At 68.3% G+C, this 25,553-nt stretch overlaps 3 protein-coding genes across 3 annotated transcripts; 1 reads left to right on the forward strand and 2 right to left on the reverse strand.

The window, feature by feature from the left end:
- Positions 1-5,202: 5,202 nt before the first annotated feature.
- Positions 5,203-12,687, reverse strand: MYO1A (myosin IA). The gene is made up of 28 exons (XM_082011822.1): positions 12,279-12,687; positions 12,023-12,138; positions 11,744-11,838; positions 11,546-11,650; positions 11,410-11,456; positions 11,175-11,238; positions 11,007-11,105; positions 10,809-10,912; positions 10,549-10,696; positions 10,345-10,463; positions 10,175-10,261; positions 10,003-10,068; positions 9,777-9,881; positions 9,394-9,456; positions 9,028-9,228; positions 8,592-8,818; positions 8,310-8,510; positions 8,122-8,215; positions 7,741-7,890; positions 7,564-7,632; positions 7,236-7,322; positions 6,902-6,976; positions 6,663-6,797; positions 6,449-6,555; positions 6,249-6,381; positions 6,029-6,181; positions 5,829-5,956; positions 5,203-5,400 (listed from the first exon to the last, which is right to left on the reverse strand). Exons 1-28 carry the CDS (start codon positions 12,399-12,401, stop codon positions 5,277-5,279), a joined length of 3,225 nt encoding a protein of 1,074 aa, XP_081867948.1. The 5' UTR covers positions 12,402-12,687; the 3' UTR covers positions 5,203-5,276.
- A 3,182-nt stretch (positions 12,688-15,869) lies between these two features.
- NEMP1 (nuclear envelope integral membrane protein 1) lies at positions 15,870-19,502 on the reverse strand (the record flags this gene model as incomplete). The annotated part of the gene is made up of 9 exons (XM_082011870.1): positions 15,870-16,062; positions 16,326-16,499; positions 16,843-17,068; positions 17,321-17,435; positions 17,653-17,746; positions 17,916-17,988; positions 18,281-18,491; positions 18,586-18,707; positions 19,430-19,502. The coding sequence occupies 9 exons, from the start codon at positions 19,500-19,502 to the stop codon at positions 15,870-15,872; spliced, it is 1,281 nt and encodes a 426-aa protein (XP_081867996.1).
- Positions 19,503-21,122: 1,620 nt separating this feature from the next.
- NAB2 (NGFI-A binding protein 2) lies at positions 21,123-25,156 on the forward strand (the record flags this gene model as incomplete). The annotated part of the gene is made up of 7 exons (XM_082011946.1): positions 21,123-21,181; positions 22,423-23,227; positions 23,498-23,631; positions 24,180-24,231; positions 24,514-24,646; positions 24,745-24,945; positions 25,062-25,156. Exons 2-7 carry the CDS (start codon positions 22,430-22,432, stop codon positions 25,154-25,156), a joined length of 1,413 nt encoding a protein of 470 aa, XP_081868072.1. The 5' UTR covers positions 21,123-21,181; positions 22,423-22,429.
- Between the last annotated feature and the right edge of the window lie 397 nt (positions 25,157-25,553).

Below are 25,553 nucleotides of genomic sequence, written 5' to 3' on the forward strand. Positions count from 1 at the left end.
CCTAATCCCCTGCCTTTTTCTCCCTGAGACAGAGAACGACCCCAGAAGCCAGCAGAGAGAGCAAGAGTTTGCAAGAGACAGAAGGCGACTGGGCTGCCTTCTGCACCAGCTCCAGGGAAAGGCAAGAAGGAGCCGAGGACGGGCCGTCCTCCCGGCACACCGAGGGATGGAGGCAGCGGGGAAACGCCACTCGCGGCTGGGGTGGACGAGGAGGATGAGGCTGGCCGGGGAAGGCTCTGGAGGGGAAAGGCTCAGCAGCCCAGAAAACACATGGACGCGGGTAATTCCTGCGGCGTGGGGATCCCTGCGGGGGGCGGCCTGGGGACGGGAGGGGAGGGAAAGGAGACGGCGGAGGGAAGGGGGGGCGAGGGGGCAGAAGGAGGCCCCGGAGGGTGAGGAGGGGCGGGCAGGCCCCGCTGCCGGCAGGCAGGCAGGCAGGCAGGCGAGTTCCCTCCCTGCGGGGGGGACGGGGAATCCCGAAGCTGCCCCAGGAGAAAAAGGAGCAACGGGGGAGGGGCGGCAGGGACCCGCGGGGCTGGAGGAGCCACGCGGGACAGCAGGGGCCGGGGGGGCCCACGGGGACGCGGCGAGGGGAGCCACGGGGGGGCGCAGGAAGGGGCGCCCGCGGGGAGCCACAGGGGACAGCGAGAGGTCCCAGGGGGCTCGTGGGGGCAGCGGGAGGCCCGTGGGCGGCCGCGCGGGGCCCATCGCGGGGGGACGGCGCGGGGTCCCCGGGGCTCCGAGCGGGGCCCCGCGGGGGGCAGCCAGGGGCCGGCGGGGCTGCGGGCCGGCGGCGCTCCTTACCCGCCCGGCGCCCCGCACCATCCCGGCTCGGCTCACACAAAGGCGCCGACCCGCCCTCCGTCCGCCCCGGCCGCCGCCGGAGCCGCCTTCCGCCCGCGCGCGCGCTGCGGGGCCACAGCGCCCCCCGCGGCCCGGAGGACAACTGCGCGGCGGGCCGGGCCGGGCGCGGACACGGACACGGACACGGACACGGGCTGGGCCCGCACACGGGCCCGGACCCGGACACAGGGCCGGGCGCTCCGCGTTGGCGGGGCGCAGGGACCGGTCGCTGTAGCCCAAGAGCACGCGGGTCCCCGCCCGCCGCCCCTGTGGGCTCGTCCCCGTGGGGTCGTCCCCGTGGGCTGTCCCGGGCGTGCAGCGCCGAGCACGCCGGGTCCCAGCGTGGCGCAGCCAAGACACAGAGACGCTCCGGGCGCGTCCCGCACAGGCGCGGGCGGATGTATACAGGTGTACGAAAACAGGTGTATGTATACAGGTACAGGTGTATGTACACGGGTGTACGGACAGGCACAGCTGTAAGCGTGGCTGTAGGGCGCGTGCAGGGACATGCGAGCGTGGGTCGGAACAGCTGCGAGCACGGCAGCGCGGGTCCGGCCCCGGCGGGTCCCACGACGGCTCCGCGGTCCGTGGGCGGCGGCGCGCCCGGGACGCCTCCGCAGCGGGTACCGCCGCCGCACCGCAGCCCCCGGTGCCGGTGCCTCGCCCCGGGGCACAGGGCACGGCCCAAGCCGGCCCCCGTGGGTGGGGGTCGTGGGGCGCGCCCGGTCCAGCCCCGCCGGCTCGGCCCGCGGCTCACGCCGCCCGCAGCGGGGCCCCGCCGGCCGCGCGGGGGCCCGGGGAGCACCGGGGAGACGGGCCGCCGCTCCCCCGCCCCGCCGGCCGCCCGGGCTCCGCCGCCCGCTTCCCCATGAGCCCCACGAAGAAGTCGTGCATGTCCCCTGCGGAGAGACCCGCCGTCAGCGCCGCGGGGCCCGGCGGAGCGACCGGGACCGGGCGGGACTTACGCTTCTGCTGAGCCGTGGGCGCGGGGGGACCTGGAAGAGACCGAAGCCGGTGAGCGGCGCCGGCGGGGCGGGCCCGGACGGACGGACGGACGGACCCTCCGCAGCCCGGCCGGCCCCGGGCCTCACCGGCGTCCTCCTCCCGCAGCAGCTGCAGCAGGGCGGCGTAGGCAGCGCCGGGGCTGCCGCGGGCTCTCCAGGGCAGCGGCTCCGGGACGGGCATCCCCTGGGGGAAGCGACGCGGGTGAGCGGCGGCGAGGGGGTCCGGGGGGGCCCGGCGCCGCCCGCCGCCACCCTCCCGGCGGCGCACCGACGGCCCTACCTGTGCGGGGGGCGCGGGGCCCGGCGGGGCGGTGGCGGCTGCGGGGCGGCGGGCGATGGTGAGCGGCAGCGCCAGGACAAGCAGCGCCGTCAGCGCCGGGCGGCTCCTCATCCTGGGGGGGGGGCCTGGGGGCGGCGGTCAGCGGCGGGGCCCCGGGGGCGGCCCGAGCCAGCGACCCCTCCGCGGGGCGGCCCGGGACGAGCCTGGGACCGGTTCAAGCACTAGGAAGGGAAGGCAGCGACACGGGAGGCAGGGGGCCGGGGGCGGCGGGACCCCCGCCCCTGTCCGCGGGCGGAGGAACCGCGCCGCTTCCCGGGGGTGGTGGGGAAGGGGGCAGTAAATCCCCCCCGCTCCCTGCGAGCTGGCAGCACCCTGCCAGCGTCCTAGGGAGGGGGCTGCAGCCCAGGGGCTGCCTTCTGGGGGATGCATCGCAGGGGTGCGGGCAGGGGAACACGGATCCCCGCGGGGTCCGTGCCACCACTCGTGCCCGCGGTGCCGCGTTTGCGCAGTCACACAGCAGCCGGACCGTGCGAACACGCACACGAGACCGAGAGCAGGCACAGCGGGATCACAGGCAGAGGCTCGGGCTCAGTCCTGCACGCCCCCCCCATCAGCACACACACACGCATGCCCTGACACACGCACTGGCACACACACGCTTGCTGGCAGCCAGAGCCCAGACTTGCTTCCAGAGCCCCCCCCCCCAGCCCTCCCCCAGTTCAAGCGGCATCTTTGCCCCATCTCTCCTCCTGGCCCATGCCCTCCCCTGCGCCTTCCCCAACTTCCCCCTCCTCCCTTCTCCCAGCCCCAGCTGGGTGAGGTCAGGATGCTGCAGCCCCCCAGGGACCCGGGGAAGGCCCCAGGGCCGGTTGCCACAGGGGCACAGACCTGCTGAGCCCTCAGGTGTCACCCGCTGTGGGGCCCGGGGCAGAGCGACGGTCACCGCCGGCAGCTGCAGAGCGGGCGATGCAGCGAGGTGAGGTGGGCAGCGGCCGCAGGCTGCACCGACGGCTCTCCCAGCGCGGGCTCAGCTGGGAGGTGAAGCACTGGGGTGCTGGCTGCTGTGCAGCATTAAATAAGGGGCTCTGCCCATGGCACAGCGTGGGTGGGCGAGAGGAGAGCCGCCAATGGGGGCCAGGGGGGGTGGTACCCCAACCCTGCAGCTTCACGCCCACGCAGGCACCGTGGTACCGACAGGCACCCGTTACACACGCAGAGTCACACCGCCACACAAGCGCGCCCACGCAGGCACGCCAGCTCCCCACCGTGCTGCAGTGCCCCTTCCTTGTGCTGCAAGCGTGGGGAGACGTGCACACCCGGGCACGACACAGCCGTCAGCACGTGTGGGGACACACATGGTGGGAGCGGTCCCGTGTGCCACGCTGGCACAGCTGCTGGCGGGTGCTCTGCGGCCGGGCTTTGGGAGGTCTCACACCGCAGCAAGGATCAGCCGGGCTCCCACCACAGGCAGATGATGCACACACACGTGTGTGCATGCACACACACGTTCCTCTGCACACACATACAACTACTCAACTGCACACACAAGCACACATGTGCCCACAGACACACTCTCTGTACTGCACACCCTGCCTGTCTTTCCCAGCCCCACTCTGGGGCTGCCAGCTCCCGAGCTGGGAGCACTCCCTGCACCAATGGGCCCCGGCCGCCCGGGGGTCTGCCCCCATGTAGGGCTGCCTTTCCCCAGACTCCTCTGTCATCCAGACTGGGCCAGCACCCCCAGCCCCACTTGGCCTTCTGGGAGCCTGGGCTTGACCTTGCATCCTTATGTCCCCATCCCCAGCCTCCCCCTGTGCTGCCATGCCCTCACCCCAGGCAGGGGCTGGGGGGTGCAGCGACGGAAGGTGGGGAGGAAAAGTTGGGGCGAAGGGGAGGCACGCGAGGGAAGGGGGACCGCGCAAGGCCAACAAGTGAGAGCCACCGACTTCAGCCCCATCAACAGGCCGGCTGTGCCGGCCCCGCGGGAAGGCGGCCTGGCAGTGGCGGCTCACGTGGCAGCGCAGCCTGGGGCAGGGCAGCATCTGCAGTACCGGGGACGTTAATTAAATCGGAGCCTGGCCAGAGCCGGCCTAATTAATTAATAACACCTACTTGTGTGGTGCCAAGCACAACAGAGCCGCGAAGAGCCGTAGTGCCCTGGGCTGTGGCAGACTTGTTTATGGCTTTCACCCCTCGCCGTACCCAGGCGGGAAGGTCCCGGGGCTGGGACGTGATACAGCCCGCAGCGGGAAGAGGGAAGGGAGCCCTCGGAGCCGGAGCATGTCCGCGCTGTCAAGTGCCCCCACGCACACACGTGACCCGCCCCTGTGCAAGCGCTGCCCAAGCGCCTGGGTGCCCGTGCCCGCACGTGCCCCACCCCGTGCCCAACAAACCAGATCGATGCTCCAGGGCCCACCGGGGAGCTGCTGCTGATGTGACGGGGAGTTGTCAGCTCCCGAAGGTAATGCGGGTGACGTGTGGGGACAGGAAAAAACCCCCCTCCGAGAGCTTGATGAGAGCAGGAGAGAAAAGGCAGTGGGAGGGGGGCTGCTGTGGGAGCTGTGTGGGGGCCCCGGCTCCTGGGGCTGCAGCGGTGGCACTGGGGCCACACGCTGGCTCCTCTCTGTCCCCCTGCTCTGCTCGGGGCTGCAGCCACGCTCCCCGAATGTGGCTCCAGTGCCAGCCCAGGGAGGGCGGCTGGCACAGGGGTGGAGCCGAGCGAGGTGGGGAGCATCCTGCACAGGGTGGGGGGCTCTGGCCAGAGGGAGATGGGGACGGGCAGCGCAGGCAGGTGGGTGCTGAGGACCTCACGTGCCAGGCACCTGCAGCCACCCAGAAATTGCCTCTGCAGCAGAGCGAGCTGCTTTCCCACTTAATGGGAAAAGCGGCCACAATTTGGGGCCTTTCCAATCACCGCCAAGCAGAGCGCCGGCTGCAATCAGGCGGCGGGGAGGCGGGGGGGCTCCATCCATCCGGCAGCGCGCCCCTGCCCTGCTGCAGCACTGAGGCACCCACCGCGACACCGCAAGGGTACCGACACCAGAACGTCTGTTTAATGGGTTTGCAGCGATTCCTGGGCAGCAGCGCAAGGACCCGGGGGGGGGGGGGGACACGACAGGGGTGCTGGTGCGTAGGTGGGTGGGGGCCCCTCAGTGGACCAGCACCTCCATCTTGTGGCTGCCCCGCTTCTTGCAGATGGGGACGTCGCCGCCAGCCTTGGCCGACTCCACCACGGTGACGGCCACATCGCCCTTCTGGAAGCGGGTGGAGAACCTGGGGGGGCAGAGTGGAGGGGTGTCCCTCAAGCTGCCCCCCACTGCCGGCTTCCAGTTCAAGGCCTCGGTGGCGACGCTGATGAAGAACCTCTATGCCAAGAACCCCAACTACATCAGGTACCGGCCCGGGGGGAGCCCAAATCCCAGCCCTGCCGCCAGTGGGACCCCCCCCCCCCGAGCCCAGCCCCGCCCAGCCCCGCCCCTCCTCCTGCCCAATGAGCTGCCTCTGTTACACCCACCTCTCGGGGGCTGCCTGCAGCAGCCAATCAGGACCTTCCCCTGATGCCCCACCCTGTGAACCCCACCCTTGCAAGCTCCACCCCCACAAACCTCACCCTGCCCCACCCTGCCCCTGTGGGCTCCGCCCCAGCCACCACCCTGCCTCGCCCCGTGGGCCCCACCCACGGCGGCCCCGCCCCCCCATACCGGTCGGCGATGTGCAGGGGCAGGGCCTGGGCGGTGGCGTCCATGAGGGTCTGGTGCAGGCGGGTGACGAGCTCGATGAGGTGGTCGCTGACGAGCAGGAAGTCGCCCTTGGCCCCTCCTGGGGAGGTCTGTGGGGCGCGGGAGGGGTCAGCCCCTGCCAGGAACCCCCCGAGCCCCCAAGGACACCCCTCCCTGGGTACCTCCTTGAGGTGCAGGGCCAGGAAGCCGTCGGAGAAGCGGGTGACGGAGACGCTGGAGATGTCGCCCAGGCTGAGTACGGTCTTGGGCTGGGCAGCCTTGGGGTCGGCGAGGACCAGATGCTCGGTGGTGAGCAGCAGCAGGCGTGGGACGGTCTGCAGGCAGGGAGGTCAGCGCATCCCACACCTCTCCCGGTGTGGCAGGGATGGGGAAGGGGCTCACCTTGCCGCTGGCTCTGTTCACCTTCCTCACAGTGTCGGCCATCACCAGCTTGTCCTTGGCCACGGCATGGAGCTTCTGGTACTTGGGGTTCTGCGTCAGCCCCAGGTACTCGCCCTGGAAAGGCTGCTGCAGGCTGGGGACGGGGGCCATCAGCCGGTGCCGCCCTGCGCACCCCCCCCGCCAGCCCCCAGCCCTGGCACCTTTTGGAGTAGAGCGTCTTCTTGTCCTTGAAGAGCTCGCTGGCACAGAGCTTGGCCTGCAGCAGGGCCCTGCGCTGCGGCGTCAGCCGCTCCCGGTACTTCTTGCACTGCCGAAGGAGGGGGCGATTCAGTGCCGCTGCAGAGCCCTGCCGGGGGCCGGCGTGGAGGGACAGGGGGTGCCAGCCACAGCCCTCCCTGCCCCCCCTGCTACCACCTTCCAGCGGTAGAAGATGCTCCTCAGCTCCTGGTTGGCATCGGCCAGGAACTTATATGGCGCAGGGGGCCAGGTCCGGTCCATCACCGACAGCGGCGGGAGGTTCCTCCCCAGCCCCACCAGGAACTTCTGTACCTGGGTGCAGCAATGTGGCGGGGGGTCGGGAGGGTCCCCGGTCTAGCCCCAGGGACAGGGGGCTGGCAAGGTGACCTGCCCCCTCTACCCCTGGCCCTACTCACCAGCCGCCGGTAGATGAAGTTGGCCAGGCGGGCGCTGGCCCCAGAGCGGAAATACCTCCTGTACGCCCTGCGGACCTGCCGGAGACGGCCATCAGCGGCGGCAGTGGTGGGGATGCGGGACCTCTCTGCCTTCCCCCTGCCAGCCACCCGGGACACGGGTGTCCCTCCCCTCCGCCCTGTCCCCCGTCCCCATTCAGCCCCAGTGGAGAGGACAGCCACTCCAGCCTGACAGGGTGGGCAGACAGACAGACAGCCCCAGACACAGTGGCGTGGAGAGCAGGACAGAGGCAGTGGGCAAGGGCACACGTCCCCGCAGCAGGGCTGGCCCCGTTACCTGGTACCCTCTCCAGTAAGCAGCGATGGTGGCAGCAGCTGCACGACGGTGGCACTGGGACTTCAGCTCCCGGAGGAGCCGGCGAGACTGTGGGGGGTGAGAGCCCGGGGAGCCCAAGGCGGGGAGACACCAACACAGATAGGGAGCGAGAGGGAGAGAGGCAGGAGAGAAGGATGGAAGACAGGGAGAGGAGATGAGTCTGGTCCCACCATGGGACACGTGGAGCCCCTTGCCCCTTCCCACCGCGCACCCCTGCCCTGCTCATCACGCTACCCGCGCGAAGAGACCTGCCGCCCCAGCCAGCGGCCTCAGGGTGCCCAGCCCTCACCTTCCAGCCCCGTGCGTACGCCTGGATGATGAGTGCTGACTGCTTCATCTGCTTGTACTTGTTCTTTTGCTGCGGTGGGGAGAGGCGGGGTGAGCCGGGGGGCTTGGGAGAGCCAGGGGGCCCTGCTGGGCCGTGAGGGATGGGCAGGGGAAGCGCAGCCAGTACCCCCCTCCTCACCACGTGGCCCCGGAACCAGGCAGAGATGATGATCTGGCTCTTGCGCATCAGCTGGTACTGGGTCCAGCACCGCCAGCCACGAAACATCTTCTGGATGAGGGTGGCAAGCTGGGCTACGCGCTCCTGCCGCCGCCGCTCCAGGTCAAAGAGCTGGGGACAGCCAGGGTGAGTGCTGGGCACCGAGTGGGCACAGGGACCCCCAGCTGGGAGCCAGCTCCGGGGGCCGCAGCATCACCCAGCAGCCCCCAGCACAGGCTCGGGGCCGCCAGTGGGGTGAGGGGACCCGTGGGGCTGGCACCCACCCTGGGTCAGGCCCTGCCGCCCCAGCAGCCCCGCCGCTCCATAGCGGGGTCCCCCCCGCTCCCCCATCCCCGGACTCACGGTGCGCGGCGAGCGGATGAAGATCTTGGTGTGGCCGAACGCCACCTCCTCAGGGGGGAACGCCAGCTCCGCCAGCAGCACTTCGGCCCCCTCCCTGCACCACCGCGGGCGACAAGGCTGGTCAGAGCCCTGCTGCCCCGAGGCCGGGGGGCAGCCAGAGGCGCCCGCGGTCCAGCCCAGCCCTGTACCTGTCGCTGCCGACCCAGCGGGGCCAGGTCCGGGGGCTGAGCATCTTGTAGCGCTGCAGGAAGGGGCCGTAGAGCTGGCGGAAGGCGTAGCCTGCCCGCCGCACCCGCACGTTCTCCATCAGCCCCAGGTACCGGATCTGCGCCAGCACCAGCTCTGGCGTGAAGAGCGTTGCCGTTTTGGTCTCGTTGGGCTTGATGCACCTGGGGAGGGCAGTAGTGGGCTCGGGGGGGGGGGTCCCACTGGCGGCAGGGCTGGGATTTGGGCTCCCCCCGGGCCGGTACCTGATGTAGTTGGGGTTCTTGGCATAGAGGTTCTTCATCAGCGTCGCCACCGAGGCCTTGAACTGGAAGCCGGCAGTGGGGGGCAGCTTGAGGGACACCTTCTGGGGGTCTCCCTCGGGGAAGAGGGAGCGCAGCAGTGTGTGCCGGGCAGCCCACATGGCCTGCGAGAGGTCGCGGAAGAGCAGGTCGTTGTTCTTCTCGATGAAGCCCTTCACGTTGTAGGTCACCTGGGCACGGGAGCGGGGTCGGCGCTCAGCGGGGTGCGTGGGGGGCCGCGCTCGGGGAGAGCGCGGGCTGCAGTTCAGCGCCTCCATCCCCCGTCCCAGTCCAGCCCCGCAGCTCCTACACGAAGCTGGGAAATAGACCTGGGGGTCCCAGCTGCCCCCATCGGGGCTGGGGCTGCAGGTGCTGGCAGGTGCCCACGGCTGTGGCGGACCTTGCCAGCGTAGTGGTGGATGCGGAAGCATTGCGTGGGCAGGCTGGCGTCCATGACGTGCTGGGCGTTCTGTGTCTCCTTGCTCTCGTAGTGCTCGTGGGCAGCAAAGAGCTGGTTCAGCTTGGTGAGGAAGGTGTCCTCGTTGACCACGCCAGGCCGCAGGCACTCCTCGTCCAGCATGGCCAGAATCCCGCACTTGCTCTGCGCCGCGACAGACAGCGTCACCCCAAACCGGCCCTGGCCCCAGGCTGTGGCTCCATCACACTGGGGGTGCTCCAGGCTCTGCTCAGCCCAAACTCATGCCGGGTGTGATGGGGGGGGAGCTGGGACCCTAACCTGGGCCCCCGGCACTGGGGGGCAACTCACATTCTCAATCAAGTTGCAGATGATGCTGTTGTCAAAAAACTCCACCGGGGTCCACTGGATGCCCTGGGAGCAGACAGGGGTCAGATGCACAGACCCCCAGACACACAGCACATGGACCGCCCAGACCCTGCCCTACAGACACCCCCCAGCTGATGTGGGGCAGGAACCGGACATCCGACCACGGGGACAGGGATCCTGAATCCCTCCCTGCCTTCCTGCTATTGAATCTGCTCCCGGCAGGGAGCAGGGCGAGGGAGGGACGTGCTGCCGCGGAGCTGTCTCTGGCACTTCCGTGTCCCCGGGGGGCGAAGGCTCCTCGGCGGCCATGCTCTGGCACAGGCAGAGGGGCTGTATCCAGCCTGACCGGCATGGGACAGGGGTACCTCTCGGACATATTCCTCCTGCTCCTCCTTCAGGGTCATCAGGATGAAGATCTGCTGCAGCTTCTCGTTGCAGTAGTTGATGATGAACTGCTCAAAGCCATTGTCCTGCGAGAGAAGGGTCCTGCATGGCAGGTCATGCCCAAGCCCCTGGCACTGCCCAATGTCCCATCCACTGCCCCCAGCCCCCCTCAGCAGCAGGATGGGTCCAGGTGGGCCCTGCACTCACCTGGAAGATCTCAAAGCCATAGATGTCCAGGACACCCATCACCTTCCTCTGCTTGCCCGGCTTCACCTGGGGAGACAGAGGGGCACTGAACTATGTCCTGGCCCCGTGTGGGGTGGGGGGCCGGGGCCCCATCCAGGATGGGGGGCCAGTGTCTGTCACCCCAGGCACCGACCTGGATACTGGTGTTGATGCGGTTCACCAGCCAGTCGAAGAGGCGGCTGTAGATGTTCTTGGCCAGTGCGTCCCGACCGTAGTAGCCCTGGGAAGAGGGGTAAGGGGCTTGTGCTGGCTCCTGGGGGGCTGCCAGGCTCCACCCCCGCAGCAGGGAACGGTCCCCCTTACCTGGGGGACGCTGAGGGTGGTGAGCACCATCTCGTCCCGTGCCTTCACTGTGCGCGAGCACAGCGCCCGCTCCAGCACGCCGGGGTCCAGCCCGATCAGCTCGCAGATCTCCTGCAGCTCTGCGCAGGGACGCAGCGGTGCCGGAGCTGGGCGAAGGGCCAAAGGGGGGCCCCCGACCCGCGCCGGGCCCATCCCTGTCCCTACCCTCCGGCTCAGCGACGCTGCAGGCCTCCATCCCGCTGGCCTGGTAGCTGCTGCTCAGCTGCACGTTGCCCAGCTTGAGCACCACGGCCGTCACCTCCAGCAGCGCCGTCACCTCGGTGGGCGAGAAGCCGATGACCCTCATGGCATCCTGGGGACAGACACAGGCAGCTCAGGGGGATGGGACCAGCCCCAGGGTGCTTTGGTGGGGGGGTGGGTGCTGGTCATGGCTTCCCGGCCCCCCAGGCCCTGGCTGGCGGTACCTGCATGGTGCGGAAGTTGTCCGCGTCGTCCATGCCGGGCAGGCCAGAGCTCTCCCGGTTCAGGTAGCCGTAGTGGCGGCAGTCCTGGCGGAGCTTCAGCTGCTCTGGGGGGGTGGGGGGGGCGGGGAGGCGGCTCAGCCATGGCCTCTCCAAGCCCCTGACCCCCCCGACCCCCTGTGCAGGGGGGGCTGGACCTACGGAGCAGCTGCACTGAGCCCCCAGCCAGGAGCTGGTAGAAGATGTGGAAGTTCCTCTCGCCCTTCACATGCCGGACAATGCGGGATTTCTCCAGCAGGTCTGCGGGCAGGGGTCAGTGTCACCGGGGCGTGTGAGGTGCGACCCCCTGGGCGGGTGACCGGTACTCACAGTTGTGAATGACCCCTCCCAGGGGCTCCCCCTTGAAGTCGAACTCCACGTCCATGTACTTGCCCTGAGGGACAGGGCTGGGGTCAGGGCAGGGCGACCCCGTGGGGGACGGCAGCTCCGCTCCCCATGTCCCCATCCCAGCCTCCAGCCCCACCAGGGTCCACATGGCCCCAGCGGGTCTGTCCCCACTCCCTGCAGGACGTGGCTCCACTGCCCCGGTTCCCTGGTCACTCACGAATCGGGAGGAGTTGTCGTTGCGGATGGTCTTGGCATTTCCAAAGGCTGCAGGGGGAGGACGGGGTTACAGCGTGGCTGGGGGGGCTGTGCTGAGCCCTGGGACGGGCGCAGGGCGCGAGGCACAGAGCACGTACCCTCCAGCACGGGGTTGGACTGCAGGAGCTGCTCCTTCACCTTGTCCACCTCCTCCCCTTTGCTGCACACAGCCGCCACGTAGGCCATCACCAGCTTGCTGGCCTCTGCGAGCGAGGGGCCATGGGTGCCGCGGCCATGTCCACCCGTCCCGAGCCCCTCGTATCCCTGTGAGTGCGCAGCGGCAGCCCCAGCTCTACCTGTCTTGCCGGCCCCGCTCTCGCCAGTGATGAGGATGCATTGGTCCCTGTCCCGGTCCCGCAGCGAGCGGTAGGCATCGTCGGCGATGGCGTAGCTGGGGGCGAGGGGGGGTTAGAAGGGGGCTTCAGAAAACGCCAAGAGACCCCGTTGTGCCTGTGAGGCTGCCCTGAGTGGAATCCCCCAGACCCCGAAGCCTCGGGCTCGCCCGTGGGTGAAGCCCTTGGCAGGATCCAGGGGCACTGAGGGCAGCCCAGGGCTGCTGGGCTCCCCGTGCTCACATGTGGGGCTTCACGGCGAAGAAGTTGCAGTTGTGGTACTCCTGCACCTTCTCGGGCGTGTAGATGGGCAGAGAGCGGTAGGGGTTCACCGAGATCACCACGTTCCCAATGTACGTCTGCGGGTGAGCAGGACAGCATGGGTGCAGGGCCGGGAGGACCCAGCCCAGATCCTGGTGCTCTCCACTCCAGAGCCCCCACCCCAGACCCCATGTCCTGCTCCCCACCCCAGACCCCGTGCCCCTGTCCCGGTGCCCACGTAGATGTCACTGCGGTGGAAGCGCTCCTGCAGGGTGTGGAGCAGCGACTCCTCGGTGAGTGGGTCCAGCAGTACCAGGTCCCCAACTGCTGAGGCGTCCAGCAGCGAGGTGGTGGCTTCCATCGCCAGGCGGCTCTGGGGAGGCTGCGGCAGAGCGGAGACGGGGCTGCAGCCCCCGGACACACAGCCCCTTCCCCAAAACACCCCACTGGTCCTCAGCAGCACCTGCACCCTGGAGGCTCTGGCTGCCCCCTACCCTTTAAGGCTTGGAGGGCTCCAGGGAGAACAGCATACCCCAGAACCTGGGGGGCACGGACCCACCAAGACACGCGGCAAGGCGTGAAGCTGAAGGCTTCAAGCTGAAGCTTGAAAGCTTGAGCCTGGTGCAGGGCAGGGCAGGATGCGGCCCGTGGCCAGCAGGATGCAGCTGGGACTTTGGCTGCTCCCTGAGCCTGCTGTGCCCAGCTCCCGCAGGCACCGTGCTGGGGCTGACAGCGCGGGGGACAGGGGACAAGGCAGCCATGCACCCGCACTGGCACAGAGGGCTCCTTCCTGGGGCACCCTGGCACCCAGGAGCCTGCGGTGAGGATAGGGGCTTGGGTGGCAGGACACCTCCTACCCAAGCTGCGGGGGAAGCGGGAGCCCAGACAGGAAACATGGACACCTGGATCCTATTCTCGGGGCAGGGACGAATTCAGCCTCCACTTCCTCCCTCCTTCCTGGCAGGGGGAAGCCAGGACAGGGAGGGGACAGGCTCAGGGTGGGGGGAGCCCAGGCCCCCCCAGCAGCCCTGCTCTGTGGACAGCAGCACCCAAAGGATCCCACAAGGGACTGTGGTGCTTTTCCCACCCACGATCCACCCATCCCTCACCTGTCTTTTACAGAGCAGCCGCGTTCCCTGGGGTGACCTTCACCCTTGCTTTACAGCCCGGGCACAGGCTGGGTGCAGGGCTGTAAACCCAGCCCCACTTATCGGTGCCCGGGGAAAGTTCACGGGTGAGGAGGTGGGGAAGGATGAGGCAAGCGGGGCGATGGAGGTGTCTCCATCAGGAGCTGCCCTGCTAGCAGCAGCCTCCAGAGAGGATGGCAGAGCTGCCCATGGGTCCCCGCAGCCTCCCCCTGCACAGGGCACTGGCACAGAGACCCTGTGCTGCTGGGTGTGGGAGCCCAGGGTGAGCACCCATGAGTGGGACCAGAGCAAAAGCCCCTCACACAGCTCCAGGGCAGCCCTGCGCTCACCCCAGTCTTCCCCACAGTGCCAGGCCAGGGGATGGGGGTCACCTGGGGTGCAGGCTGTGTGGACAGCGTGCCCCCAGCCAGCCCCAGGGTGCGGGGGGCTCGGGTGCTTCAGGCTGGTAGCTGTGAGAAGAGGGTTCGCAACTCACCTCCCGGTCGCAGAGCAGCCGCTCCTGGAGTGGCTTCAGCTGGGGCTGGCCCCGACCAGCGCCCGGTGCCGGCCCACGGAGGGGCGGAGGGACCTCCCTCAGGGCACCACGCCCACCTGCGACGGGGAAACTGAGGCACGAAGCACACCATCCAGCTGGGAAGCAGCCCCAGGCTGCCCGCCAGCCCCCAGCCCGTACTCTGCACGGGGTCTCAAGCTGGGCGGGCTGCTGGTGCCGCTCCCCCCTCCCCATCCCAGCAGGAACAAGTGGAGAAAGTCACTCGCAGCCAAGCAAACAAAGGGAGCTTCCTCCTAGGGCTGCTGGAAACCGGGGCAAGATACAGGGGCTGGCAAAGCACCCGGGGCTGCCCTGGCCAGAAGATGCCTGCTGGCACCACAGCCAGGGAGAGGGAGCCATGGCCGTGGCCAGTCCTGCCTTTGCTCTGGGGCTCCCGCAGGGAACCCATGACCCAGGGTCCCGCTCCTTGTCCCCCAAGCACTATGCAGCAGCTGCAGCAGAGTGAGCTCCTGGGGCAGACAAGCCAGAGCTGAGGACAGGCCAGAGCAGAGGACGAACCCTAGGGTCACTGCCTAGTGAGGCTCATTACCTACAAAATAAATCTTTATTAAAAATATAATCAGTCGTTAACCACGCAGAGAGGATGGAGGGATGCAGGAACAGAGGCTGCTCATACCAGAGCAGGAAGAAAAGCGCAGCAAGGGCAGGGGAGTAAACCTGGGACAGAAACAAACCAACAGCAAAAGCTCCAGCAGTGGTGTGGGCGAGGTATGGGCCGGGCTGTGGGAGCCCAGGCCCCATGGCAGCAGAGCAGCCGCGGGACAGCAAGACTGCTGGAGGGCAGCTTTATTGCTTAGGTAGTTGCATAGATCGGGGCGTCCCCTCCAGCTTTGTGCTTCGGCAAGGCCAAGGACTGCTGGCACTGAGCTGGCTGCTGGGCAGCACAGCCCCCTCCCTCCTCAGCGTTGGGAGCAAGAACACAGGCAAGGCAATCCCCAGTCCCTGCTCACACCAGCCAGAAGAGGAGCACAGTGGCAATAGGGCCCATGTAACAGCAGGTTAAGGGCAGAGGGTACCAGCTTCAAGGGGACAGGGAGCTGCCAACACCTAACCGCTGGCAAGGCAGGGAGGAGGAAGCACACCAACACTCATCCTCAGCCCAGGAAGCACCTGGCAGACAGAAGCACAGCAAGAGGGAGACTGAGCATGGCCACTGCTGTGCAGCAGCAACCAGGGAGAGCAGGCTGCACATGCAGGGCACAGAGCAGACCAGCGGTGCCTTCTGAGCTCTGTGACATGCACACGGAGGGGGCAGCCAAGCCACATCTCCACCAAGGAGGCACTGGGGTTTTTGGTATCGCCACAGGATTTAAGCCAAGGCAGTCACAGCCCAACCAGCTGGAGCCCTCTGGCATCTTTGGTAACAGCAGGAGCAGCAGGTCACCTGCTGCCCACTCCCCCACCACAGCAGCCTGGCAGCAGGCAGATGCTGAGCATGCAGGTACCGGTGGGACAGGTCCAAAGTTCCTCTCACACACGTCACCCTCACAGGCACTTGCACGCAAGACAGACCTTTCACTCCATCCCCACCCTGGCAGGCAGAGAGGCTCCTGGCAGAGCCAGGGTGCCTGGCAGCCCAGAGGCAGTGGGGTGGGGAAGAGGGGCTCCCATCTGCTAGCCACAGCAGCTGTGGTGAGGGACAGGGCTCAGGGCACTCGCAGGAGCCAGATCAGTGCCCAGGCCTGGGAAGGTCCCTGCCCCTACAATTCACGCACTGGGAGCTCAGAAGCACCGACACCAGAAGCCAGGGTGGCTCCAGTACACCTTCAGACAGGACCAGGGTCCCACATCTTGTCAGCAGTGCAGACCTCACCTCCCTGAGGTCCCCAGCCAGGACCAGCTCACTGCATCTCCCCTGCCAGCACCCAGGGCTGTGCTGAAAAAAAGCTTTCGTGCCTTCGCCTGGCAGGAGCTGCCTGGGGAAGATGAGGCTGTCGGTCCCCCTTGTCCTCCACCAGGTTCTGCTGCAGAGTTCATGGCAGCCCGGCTCGGGGTGGGATCAGTGGTGCTGGGAGCAGACACACCAGCTCTCCCTGGTAAACAGGTCTCTCTGCTCAGCAGGCATCAGGGCAGTGGGGAAGCAGCAGCGGTTCTGCCCCTCGCCTCTGTGGGTCCGAGGCAGCTGGCCTCAATCAGCATCCAGGTGGTTCTGGGACAGGGAGTAACTCGTGTGATTCCTGCCAAAGGAGTCATCTTCCTCCTCTTCCTCCTCCTCAAAGAGCTGGTTCTCAAGGAAGATGCCACCCAGGCCATACTCCCGTTCGTGGACAGAGACCTCGTTGCAGGTGACGTGACAGGCGCCACCCACAAAGTCAGCAAACCTGGGAAGAAGCCACAAAGAAGCATGTTGTATGCGCATGCCTGGCGGCCTCCTGTGAGGCCCTGGCGCACAAGGAGCTGGGGCGAAGTGTTTCAGTGCTGGGACCAGGCGTTATCTGTCCCTCCCCTGTGGCACACCCTGCTTCCGCACACCATGGGCCTTCTGTGCCTCTATCTCTAAAGCCAGAGGTGACAGCACAGAGTGACTCCAGGCTTGCAGAAGCACACAGAGACACAGGGGGAGCACACTGCCAGGGAACATTACCTCTTGGGAGACTGGATGCGGGAAACTGCAGTCCAGGCAGAGAAATCTGGGCTTCTGCAGCAGTTTCGAAGCTCCTCGAGGGCCTTGCGCGTCTCCACCTCACCCTGGATCCGGTACTCCTCCTCTGTCAGCAGGCGAGGGGGGCTTGGCCCGAGCCTGGCACTCTGCACTCTCCTGCCAGCAGAGCAGCACCAGTCACTGCCCAGCCAGCCAGGGCAGGACCCTTAGCACAGGCCCAGATCCCAGCACAGCTGGGTCAGAGCTGGCAGTGGGAGGAGCGGAGTACATCCCTCTGGCCTCCGCAACTTGTTCCCCAGGGAGGCTCCCAGCCACAAGGAGGAGCAGGGCACTCTCCTGCACCAGGGGAAAAAAGGGACCCAACCCTCCCAGTATACCCACCCAAGCCCCAAACCCCAACGAAAATGCCATGGTTCTGCAACAGACTCCATCTAGCAGTTCACCCAGGCCTGACAAGAGCGAGGAATAGGGAGCAAGCAGAGGTGCTTGTAGTCCTCACCTGTAGGCAGCGAAGGCCCACTGCATGGGGTAGACCAGGTTCTTGGTGCAGATGGCGATGACCACCAAGGCCGAGGCAATGGGATGGATCTGGATGCCTGAGTACATCAGCAACAGGCCTAGGAGCTGCAGGGCCCAGGAGAGGAGGTTGATGCTGCGCTCGTTCTCCAGTGGACCATACCTGTAGCACACGCCGAAGCTCACGAAGCCCACGAGCAGCAAGTAGCCTGCAGGAGAGCAGAGAGATCAGGCAGGCACGAACCGGCAGGCCCAGCCTGGCTGACAGGAGCTGGCTGAGCAGCATCTGCCAGGGCTGCAGTTAAACCCGACCCTGGAACCTGTCTCTCTCAGGAGCACGAGGGCAGCGTCTGCAGCCATGAGGCAGACAGGAAGCCTCAGCATTTTCTACTAGCATGTTGCAGCTCCAGTAGAAGACACACAGACTGGTGAACAGACAAGCCCGAAGGGCTCACACTTACCTAGGAGGTACTGCCAGTAGGACTTGCAGATCTCCCGTAGGTTCTTGAAGATCAGCTGAAGCAGGTACAGAGAAAAGGACCAGCCTCCTACCAGCAGGAGGTAAACAGGACTTTTCTAGGGGAGGAGATGGGAAATTCAAGACAGGCAGTGGGGCAGCGGGCAGCCACGGCTACCTCCACCCAGCTGCCAAGCCTTGCACCATGCAAAGCCAGACCCACAACCCAGCACCCCAAAGGCCACATAACTCCAGCACTCTCACCAGAACAACTGTACAGGTGTAGAAAGGGCTACTGCTGCAAGGTCTTTCGCCCCGAGACAGCCTCACACTCACCTTAGGCATGACCTTGGACATCATGTAGACAAGGATGAGTAGCGAGGCCAGCAAACCAAAACTAATCCCAGCTGAATAGTAGAAGAGCTGGCTCCTGCAGAGATCACACACATGCACAAGGTATTTTACAGCTCATGGATGCCTGTGCACAAACACACTCACTGGGAGCAACCCCACAAGAGACTGCAGGCTGCAGAGCTAGCCGGGTACTGCCCACCCAACCCTTCTTGTCCCCAGCTCATGGGCAAAAGGAGGCGACTCACCTGCTCAGCATGTCCCCACAGAAGAACAACAACAGGCCCAGGAAGAAAACCAGGAACAGCTTAGGGTCAAAGCCTGGAAAGACACCGAGTCCAGGTTGAGAGGAACCCTGGCACAGTGCCCTCTGGGTTGAGCTCCCACATGGTCACAAGGACAGGGAAGAGGCAGCGTCCCAGGCAAACCTCCAGCAAGTGCCCTAAACCCTCCCTTGGATGAAGGCATCCTTCCATCTGCAGGCCCATGTTCCTTCCCAAGGGAGGACCAGCCCTGCTGGCCCTCACACCATGTCCTCATTGGCCCCTCAAGGGCATCAGCACAGCCAGACCCACCTCCCACCCCAGGAGCCCCCACCGCAGAGGAGACGTACGTCGGAAGAGGACAATGCAGTATGTGGTACCGGCCTCCAGCAGCTCAACCTTCAGGCAGGTTTTGTTGCTGTAGAGATCCACATCGATGCTGGTGTCATTCAGCTTCTCCTTCAGGAAGGAGAAAACAACGTTCCACATGTTGAACTCCTCCAGCTCCTCCTCACTGTCCACCTGGGTGACTCGGATCATCTGGCTGCTGTTGACCCGGATCTGTGCAGGGGAAGGAAGCAAACAGGGGCATGGCCACAGCTGTCAGAAGGGCTCAGCCCAGCTAGGCCTGGGAAGACCCACCTTCTCCTCTCACCTGCGTTCTGGTCCATATGTCGTGCCATTGCGGGATGCGCGTGTTGGTGTAGCAGAAACGGTGAGAAGCCGAGTGATGGTATGCTCGGCCCTCTTGGAGTGGGATGACTGACTCCCTGGCATCTGTGCAACACAAAGCAGAAAAAAGAGATTCAGCAACACAGACCAAACATGAGGCCCCTGTTCTGCTTCACCCACCAAAACACACACATCCACTTTCCCCTCCTGGAGTTCCCCCAGATAAGGATACTCTGGGTGGATAAAAGTAAAAGTTGTTCCGCTGTTTTTCTCAGAATATGCTGTCTGGTCCTTTTCTAGGATAACTCCATTCCTGCAACTGTCAGAAATGGCACAGACACACCTCCCACTCCCGTTTCCAGCTTCAGTCCTCGTTCTGGAGCCGTCGCCGTGCCAGGGAAAACTAAATACCAGTGTGCCTCCTGCACAAACTCGCTCCCGAGGGGAATGAGGCTCCCGAATCCCGCAGAGGGCCCAACCAGGCCGTCAGACCAGGACGGTGAGGCGCTGAATGCCCAGTCCCTCCAGTATGCTCTGCCACAGCACCAGGCCGCACCTTCAGGCCTCGGGGAGCGCTCTGCAAGCCGGCGGGCCGTGCTCCGGGGCTCCCTGGGGGCACAGCGTGTTCCCCCGGCCGCCGGGGCCCGGCTAGGTCAGCGTCACCACGTCCAGCCCGCTGCCCAGCTGCGCCCACAGCCCTTGGGCTAGGGGGACTGCTCCGCCGCCCTGGGAACGGCGCGGGCGGCGGCAGCGTCCCGGGCCGGAGCCCGAGCCCCCGCGAGACGTGACGCCCCCGTCCCGCCGGATGACGTCGCCGCCCCACGCACCTGCGGCCCACAGCGGCGGCAGCAGGAGCAGCAGCACCAGCGCCAGGAGCCACCGCCCCGGAGCCGGTTTCATCCCTCCCGCCGCGGCCGCACCGCCGACTTCCGCTTCCGCCGCCACCGCCGCCCGCCTGGCAACGGCCGCCGACGGCCAGGCAGCAGCCAACGAGAGCGGGGGGCCTCGCGTGGCGTCATCGCCGAGTGATGGCTGAGCCGACCTATCGAAAGGCCGCTACGGCCTCGCCCGCGTCCCCCCATTGCCTGCCGCACTGACTGACAGAGCCTGCAGCCTATCACCGTAGCGTGGGCAGGAACAAGCTATGGTCCCGCCCTCGGTCACCTGACCAACAAGAGCGCCATTCAATTCAGAGGCACGCCCAACCCATAGCAACCGCGAGCTCCGCCTTAGTAACGGCTCTGACAGGCACGCCCCTTAGCATATCAGAGCACAGGTCCGGCCCGCCACGCCCTCCCGCCCCCTCTCGAATCCCACCTGATTGACAAGCGCCCCCTCCTATTAGAAGCGGTCTCACGTTGTTTTTGTGACAGTGTCATGTGTGCGGGAGACGCAGATCCCGCCCCCTCAGCTCCCCACAGCTGTCCCGCTCCCGTGGCCTCGGGGGCAGCCCGGCCCTGTCGTGCCGCGCTGGGGCCTGGGCGGGACAAGGCGCCTTTCTCCGGCCGGGCCGCAGAGCCTCGCCTGCCCTGGCTGGGGACGGACGGGCCCCCGGGGGGAGCGGGGCCGGGGCGACCCCCGGCAGCGGCGGGAATGCAGCATCCCACGGGCGAAGGGTCGGCTCGGCGAGGTCGGCCCCGCACACGATGCCCCAGTTCTCCCCGGTGCAGGGTGCGTCCCTTCCCCCGGCGCGGGGGGCAGCGGGGCGCCCCGAGGAGGGGGGTGCCCCCCGCCGCGTGGGTCCCTCCCCGGCGGGCGCCAGGACGCCGGGTGCGCCGGCCGCCCGTGGGCGGGGAGCGGACTCGGGCGGCCCCCCCGCCCCCCTCCTGGGCCGTGGGCGGTGGAGCCGGGAAGCGGCGGGGCCGTGGGCGGAGGATGTGCGTCAGCCGGGGGCAGCGCCGGGCCTGGGAACGGCCCTGCCGCGCCGGACGCCTGGTCGCGGGGGGCGTGGGAGGGGGGCGGCCGGCCGGAGGCGGGTGAGTCGAGGAGCGACGGGGCCGGACTCCCGCATCCGGGAATGCGGCCGTGGGAGAGCCCCGGTTGCCCCCCCTCCAGCTCCGGAGACGGGCCCCGGGCCCTGCCACGGCCCCGCCATGGCCCCCCCGGGCAGGAGCGCGCGGGGGCGGCTGGACCCACGCCAGGCGCCCGGCCGCGCCAGCCGCGCCATAAATAGCGCCGATCCACGCAGGGCCGGAGACGGGGTGGGGGCCGTGACCCTCCCGCGGAGTCCGGGGTGCTGCTTGGCGGGGCTCCCGCTGCGGGCCAGGGGCTTCAGTGTCGTCCCCCCCTCCTGAGAAACCTCCTTCCACTCCCCATCTCTCTGCTCTGGGGCAAGGCCTGCACGGTAGCGGTGTTCACCCTGAAGCTTATCGATGGCAGCCTGCATCTGCCGGTGACCGGGGGGCTGAGGCACAAAGTGCCAGCCCTCCGCAGAGGGCTCTGGCACCCCGGCACCGGGCGGGGGGTCCCGGGACAGCGCTGGGGTAACGAGGCAGCAGTGCCCAGGAGCGCTGCCGCGCCTCGCCGAATTCCTACAGGAACCGGAGATGCTGCGAGCGGAGCCCGCGGGATCGTAGCCGGCGGGGTCGAGGGTCCCGCGGGCACGGCCGTGGGTGCCGCCGGCCCAGGGCTGGGTGCCCCCGCGAGCACCGGCCCCCGAGCACCGGCCCCCGGGCACCTGCGGGCCAGCCCAGGTCCGGGGGCCGCGCTGGCGGTGGGATCCCCCGACCCGTGTCCCGTCCGCCCGGAGCCGCCTCCGGGGGGTCCTGCCTCCCCCCACGAACTCCCAGTGACCTCGTGTGCCCGCCTCGGTCCCCCGCGCCCCCCGCCCGGGACGCCGGTCCGGTTTCCTGCTGCCCCCCCCCCCCCGCGGCAGAGGCTGCTCGGGCTGCGGGACCCCCAGTGCCGCCGTGCAGGGCGCCGGTCCCCGCTGCCCCCCGTGCTCCCGATGCCGCTGTGCCTCCCTCCCGGGGGGGCCGTACCCCCGCCTCCGCCCGCAGCCCCCCCGCCGCGGCCGCCCACGCCGCGCTCGGCGGGGGCGGCAGCCGCGGGATCCGCCCCCGGGGCCTCCCACGCCGCGGCGCAGCCGGGGCCGCTGCTATTTCACGGTACCGCCCGTGTGGGCGGCGCGCAGAAGCGGCGCGGCGCGACGGAGCGAGCGCGCCCGGCCCGGCCGCGGGACCCCGAGCCCCGGGACCTCCGGCCCTAGTGCCCCGCCCGCCGCGGAGCGCCGTCCCCGGAGCCCCCCACCGCCCCCCGGGCGCCCGGCGGCCGCGCACGGGGCGGGCGTAGCTGCCGGAGGCGGCTCCAGCCGGCGGTGAGCGACTGGCGGGCGGCGGGAGGGGACGGGGGGTCCGGCGGGACCGCGGGGGGACGGGGCACCGGCTGGGTCCGGGGCACCGGAGGGCATGGAGCAGGGCGGGGGACCCAGGGGCGGATGGCCCCGGCGGGACCGGGACACCGGCACATCACCAGCCCCGCGCCGTCGGGGATGGGGAGGGCTGGGGCAGCCCCTGGCGCGTGTCCGGCCCCACGCGGGGGCGCTGGGGGGTGCTGGGTACGGCCCCGGCAGGGCGCGGGGGGGCCCCGTTCGCGTCTGCACCGTGTCCGAGGGAGCTGCGACCGTGGGGTCCATCCCAGCTGGGGGAGCATGTGTAGGCCTGGGCGCCCCATGGGGTTTGGGGACCCTGAAACACCACATGTCCCCCCGTCCCCCCGGGGTGCTCCCCCTCCACCCTTGTATGCCGGGACAAAGAGTGGGGAGGGGGCTTCTCCTGCGTGTATGTCCGTCTGTCCCCCTGTAACACCCTCTGTCCCGCAGGCTCGCCATGGCCCTGCCCCGCACGCTGGGGGAGCTGCAGCTGTACCGGGTGCTGCAGCGTGCCAACCTGCTGGGCTACTACGAGACCTTCATCCAGCAAGGGGGGGACGACGTGCAGCAGCTCTGCGAGGCGGGCGAGGAGGAGTTCCTGGAGATCATGGCGCTGGTGGGCATGGCCACCAAGCCCCTGCACGTCCGCCGCCTCCAGAAGGCCCTGCGTGAGTGGGCCTCCAACCCGGGGCTCTTCAGCCAGCCTGTCTCGGCCGTGCCCGTCAGCAGCATCCCCCTCTTCAAGCTTTCTGAGGCTGGCGGGCGCAAGGCGCTCAGCAACGGACACGCCAGCCCCAGCGAGGCTGTGGGCAAGGGGGGCGGCAGCACTGGGACACCCCCAGCCTGCAGCCCCACGGAGGCAGGGGAGAAGCTGTCGCCCTCGGCGGCCCCGCCGTGGCTGGGGAGGAGCACCCCTGAGTCAGAGGGTGGTGGGGATGAGGAGTCGGGGGCTCCCCCCTTCTCTCCAGGCGGGAGTGGCACTGAGCAGCCAGCAGGCGCAGAGGTGCTGGAGCCGGAGCTGGCGCGGACGGTGGCAGAGAGTGTGGAGCGGCTGCTGCAGAGCTGCCCCCGGGGCGGCGAGGCCGAGCTGCGGGCACTGATGAAGCTCAACAAGAAGCTGGCCAAGGCTGTGGGGCACATCTTCCAGCTCGAGGATGGTGACCGGCACAAGGAGGAAGAGATCCGCCGGCACAGCGCGATCTATGGCCGCGGCGAGGCCCGGCGCCGCGAGGGCAAGCAGCTCACCCTGCACGAGGTGGGTGGCACGGCAGGGTCCGCACTCGAAGGTCCCGGGGATGTGCTGCCTTGGGGTAGGGGCCAGGGCAGCTGTGGAGGTGGAGCGGGGGGACAGGCGCTGTCCTGGGGAGGAGGTTTGGGTGGGGGCTTCAGTACGGAGAGGGTGGGAGCTGGGGTCCACTTCTGCCCAGGCAGCATCTGCCTGCCTGGAGCAGGCGCCGCCTTTGCCATGGGGTCCCGGCGAGCGCTGCCATCGCCATCCCTGCTCACTCTTCGTCTCTGCCCCCAGCTCATCATCAACGAGGCGGCCGCCCAGTTCTGCTTGCGGGACAACTCGCTGCTGCTGCGGCGTGTTGAGCTCTTCTCGCTCTCGCGGCAGGTTGCGCGGGAGAGCACCTACCTGTCCTCACTCAAGGTCACCAGGTGAGCCCAGACCTGGCAAATGCTCTCCTCACAGGCCGGGGGGGCCTGGCCGTCACCCCCTCTATGCCCCTGGGAGCTTGCGCCAACAACCCCGCGCTTCTGGATGGGGATGGGACCCTATGGCCCCAAGGTCCCCTTTCCCTCGCGTGGGCCGTTTTCTGCCTGACGTCAGAGGTGCGGGAGGTGGAGAGGATGGCTGGGATGCCAGGCAGTGGGGGCCATGCCTGGCAATGGGGGGATGCTGCTGCTGATGCCCCATCCCTTGCCTCCTTCCCCCAAAGTCCCTGCCCACCGGGTGCCGTGGCCGGGCTGCCTTTTACCTCCTCTCTCCAGCTGCTCCCCCCTTTTGCCACCCCCGGCTCCATCTGCGCCAAAGCTCTGATCTGTGCTGTGCCGCGGCACCACCCTGCCCGGGCAGCCGCCCACGCCTGCCGCCATGGCTGGCGCTGCCCGCAGCGTGGCAGGAGGCCGGGCGGGCATGCATGTCGTGGGGCCTCTGCACGGCCGCCTCCGCGCCTGACGCAGCCCCTTCTCCTCCCCCCGCGCAGGGCACACCCCGAGGAGAGCGGAGCCACCGTGGCCAAGCGGCTCAAGCAGGAGGTGGGTATGCACCCAGTGGTGCGGGCGGTGCACACCCACGTGCACGGGGGTGCAGGTGTGCACGCCTGCGAGCGTGGGCAGGGGCACCTGCGGGTGGGATGGTGCAGCTTGCCCAGGGCTGTCCATGCTGGCTTGGGCAGGCAGCGAGGGGCTCCAGGGCAGCGGCCGCGGGGCTGGTGCTGCGTGTGCAGCCGTAGGCATCCTGGGGCAGGTGGCACAGAGCCCTCCGGCAGGATGGGGCCCGTCCATGGTGCCCTGTGCTCACCTGCGCGCTCCTGGCAGGCGGGAGAGCAGAGCCGACCTGAGCTGCTGCCGCTGCCGGTGGGGCCGGAGCCCCCCGGGGCCGCGTACCGAGCCAGCCTGGAGGAGGATGCAGCCAGCCTCTCTGGGGAGAGCCTTGATGGCCACTTGCAGGGTAAGTGGGGGCCCCTTCCCCTCCCTTCCCTTCCTGTGGGCAGGCAGTGGCCGGCCCCTGCTAGCCCCTCGCACTAACTCTCGCCTTTCTCTCCGCAGCGGTGGGGGCCTGTCCCCGACTGACACCGCCGCCTGGCGCGGCCCCCGACGTGCCCCTTGGCCTCCCCCACCACGGGCTCTGGAGTCGCCACATTCTCCAGCAGACGCTGATGGATGAGGGGCTGCGCCTGGCCCGGCTGGTCTCGCATGAGCGTGTGGGGCGGCTCAGCCCCTGCCTGCCGGGGAAGCCCCCAGGACCAGGTGAGCCCCTGCGGGGCCAGGGTGGGGTTTGCCGTGGCCAGGAGGGTCCAGATGGTCTGGCTACCTTGCACCTATAGAAGCGTTGCCCTGACGCCATCTCCCCCCTCTCCCCACAGAGTTCGAGGATGGGCTGGCAGAACGGGGTCCTCCAGCCCCCCCGGAGCCACCCCGCAGCACCATCAAGGTGGAGCAGGAGACCAGCCGACAGTGAGGCCCCTGCAGCCCCTCCCCCCCCATTAACGAAGCAATAACATGCTGGGGAATGGGTGCTGGCGACGCGGCGGCGGTGCTCCAGGCGTGGGGAACCAGGGAGGGCTTGGCCACAGGCCCCCCAGGGCCCCATCCCCCCCTGCACCGATGCTCTGGTTACCTCAGCTGCAGTGGGATGCGCCTACCCCGCAGCAGCAATACCCTCATCCCCACCAGGCTCGGGGCCCCTGCAGCCCCCCCCGGGCTGGGAAGCCCTCCATGGACTCAAGCCTGCTGTACAGACCCTCCTGCCCGCACCAGGCTGCCTGGCCCCGCCATCAGCTCGCCCCTCGCGCTGCCCGTGTCCCCCAGGCCGCTTCGGGCAGGCAAGCTGCATCCCCCAGCCCCGTCACCGTGCA

Source organism: Phaethon aethereus (assembly GCF_964289735.1).
Source record: "Phaethon aethereus genome assembly, chromosome: 29".
In the NCBI taxonomy this organism is placed as follows: Eukaryota; Metazoa; Chordata; class Aves; order Phaethontiformes; family Phaethontidae; genus Phaethon; species Phaethon aethereus.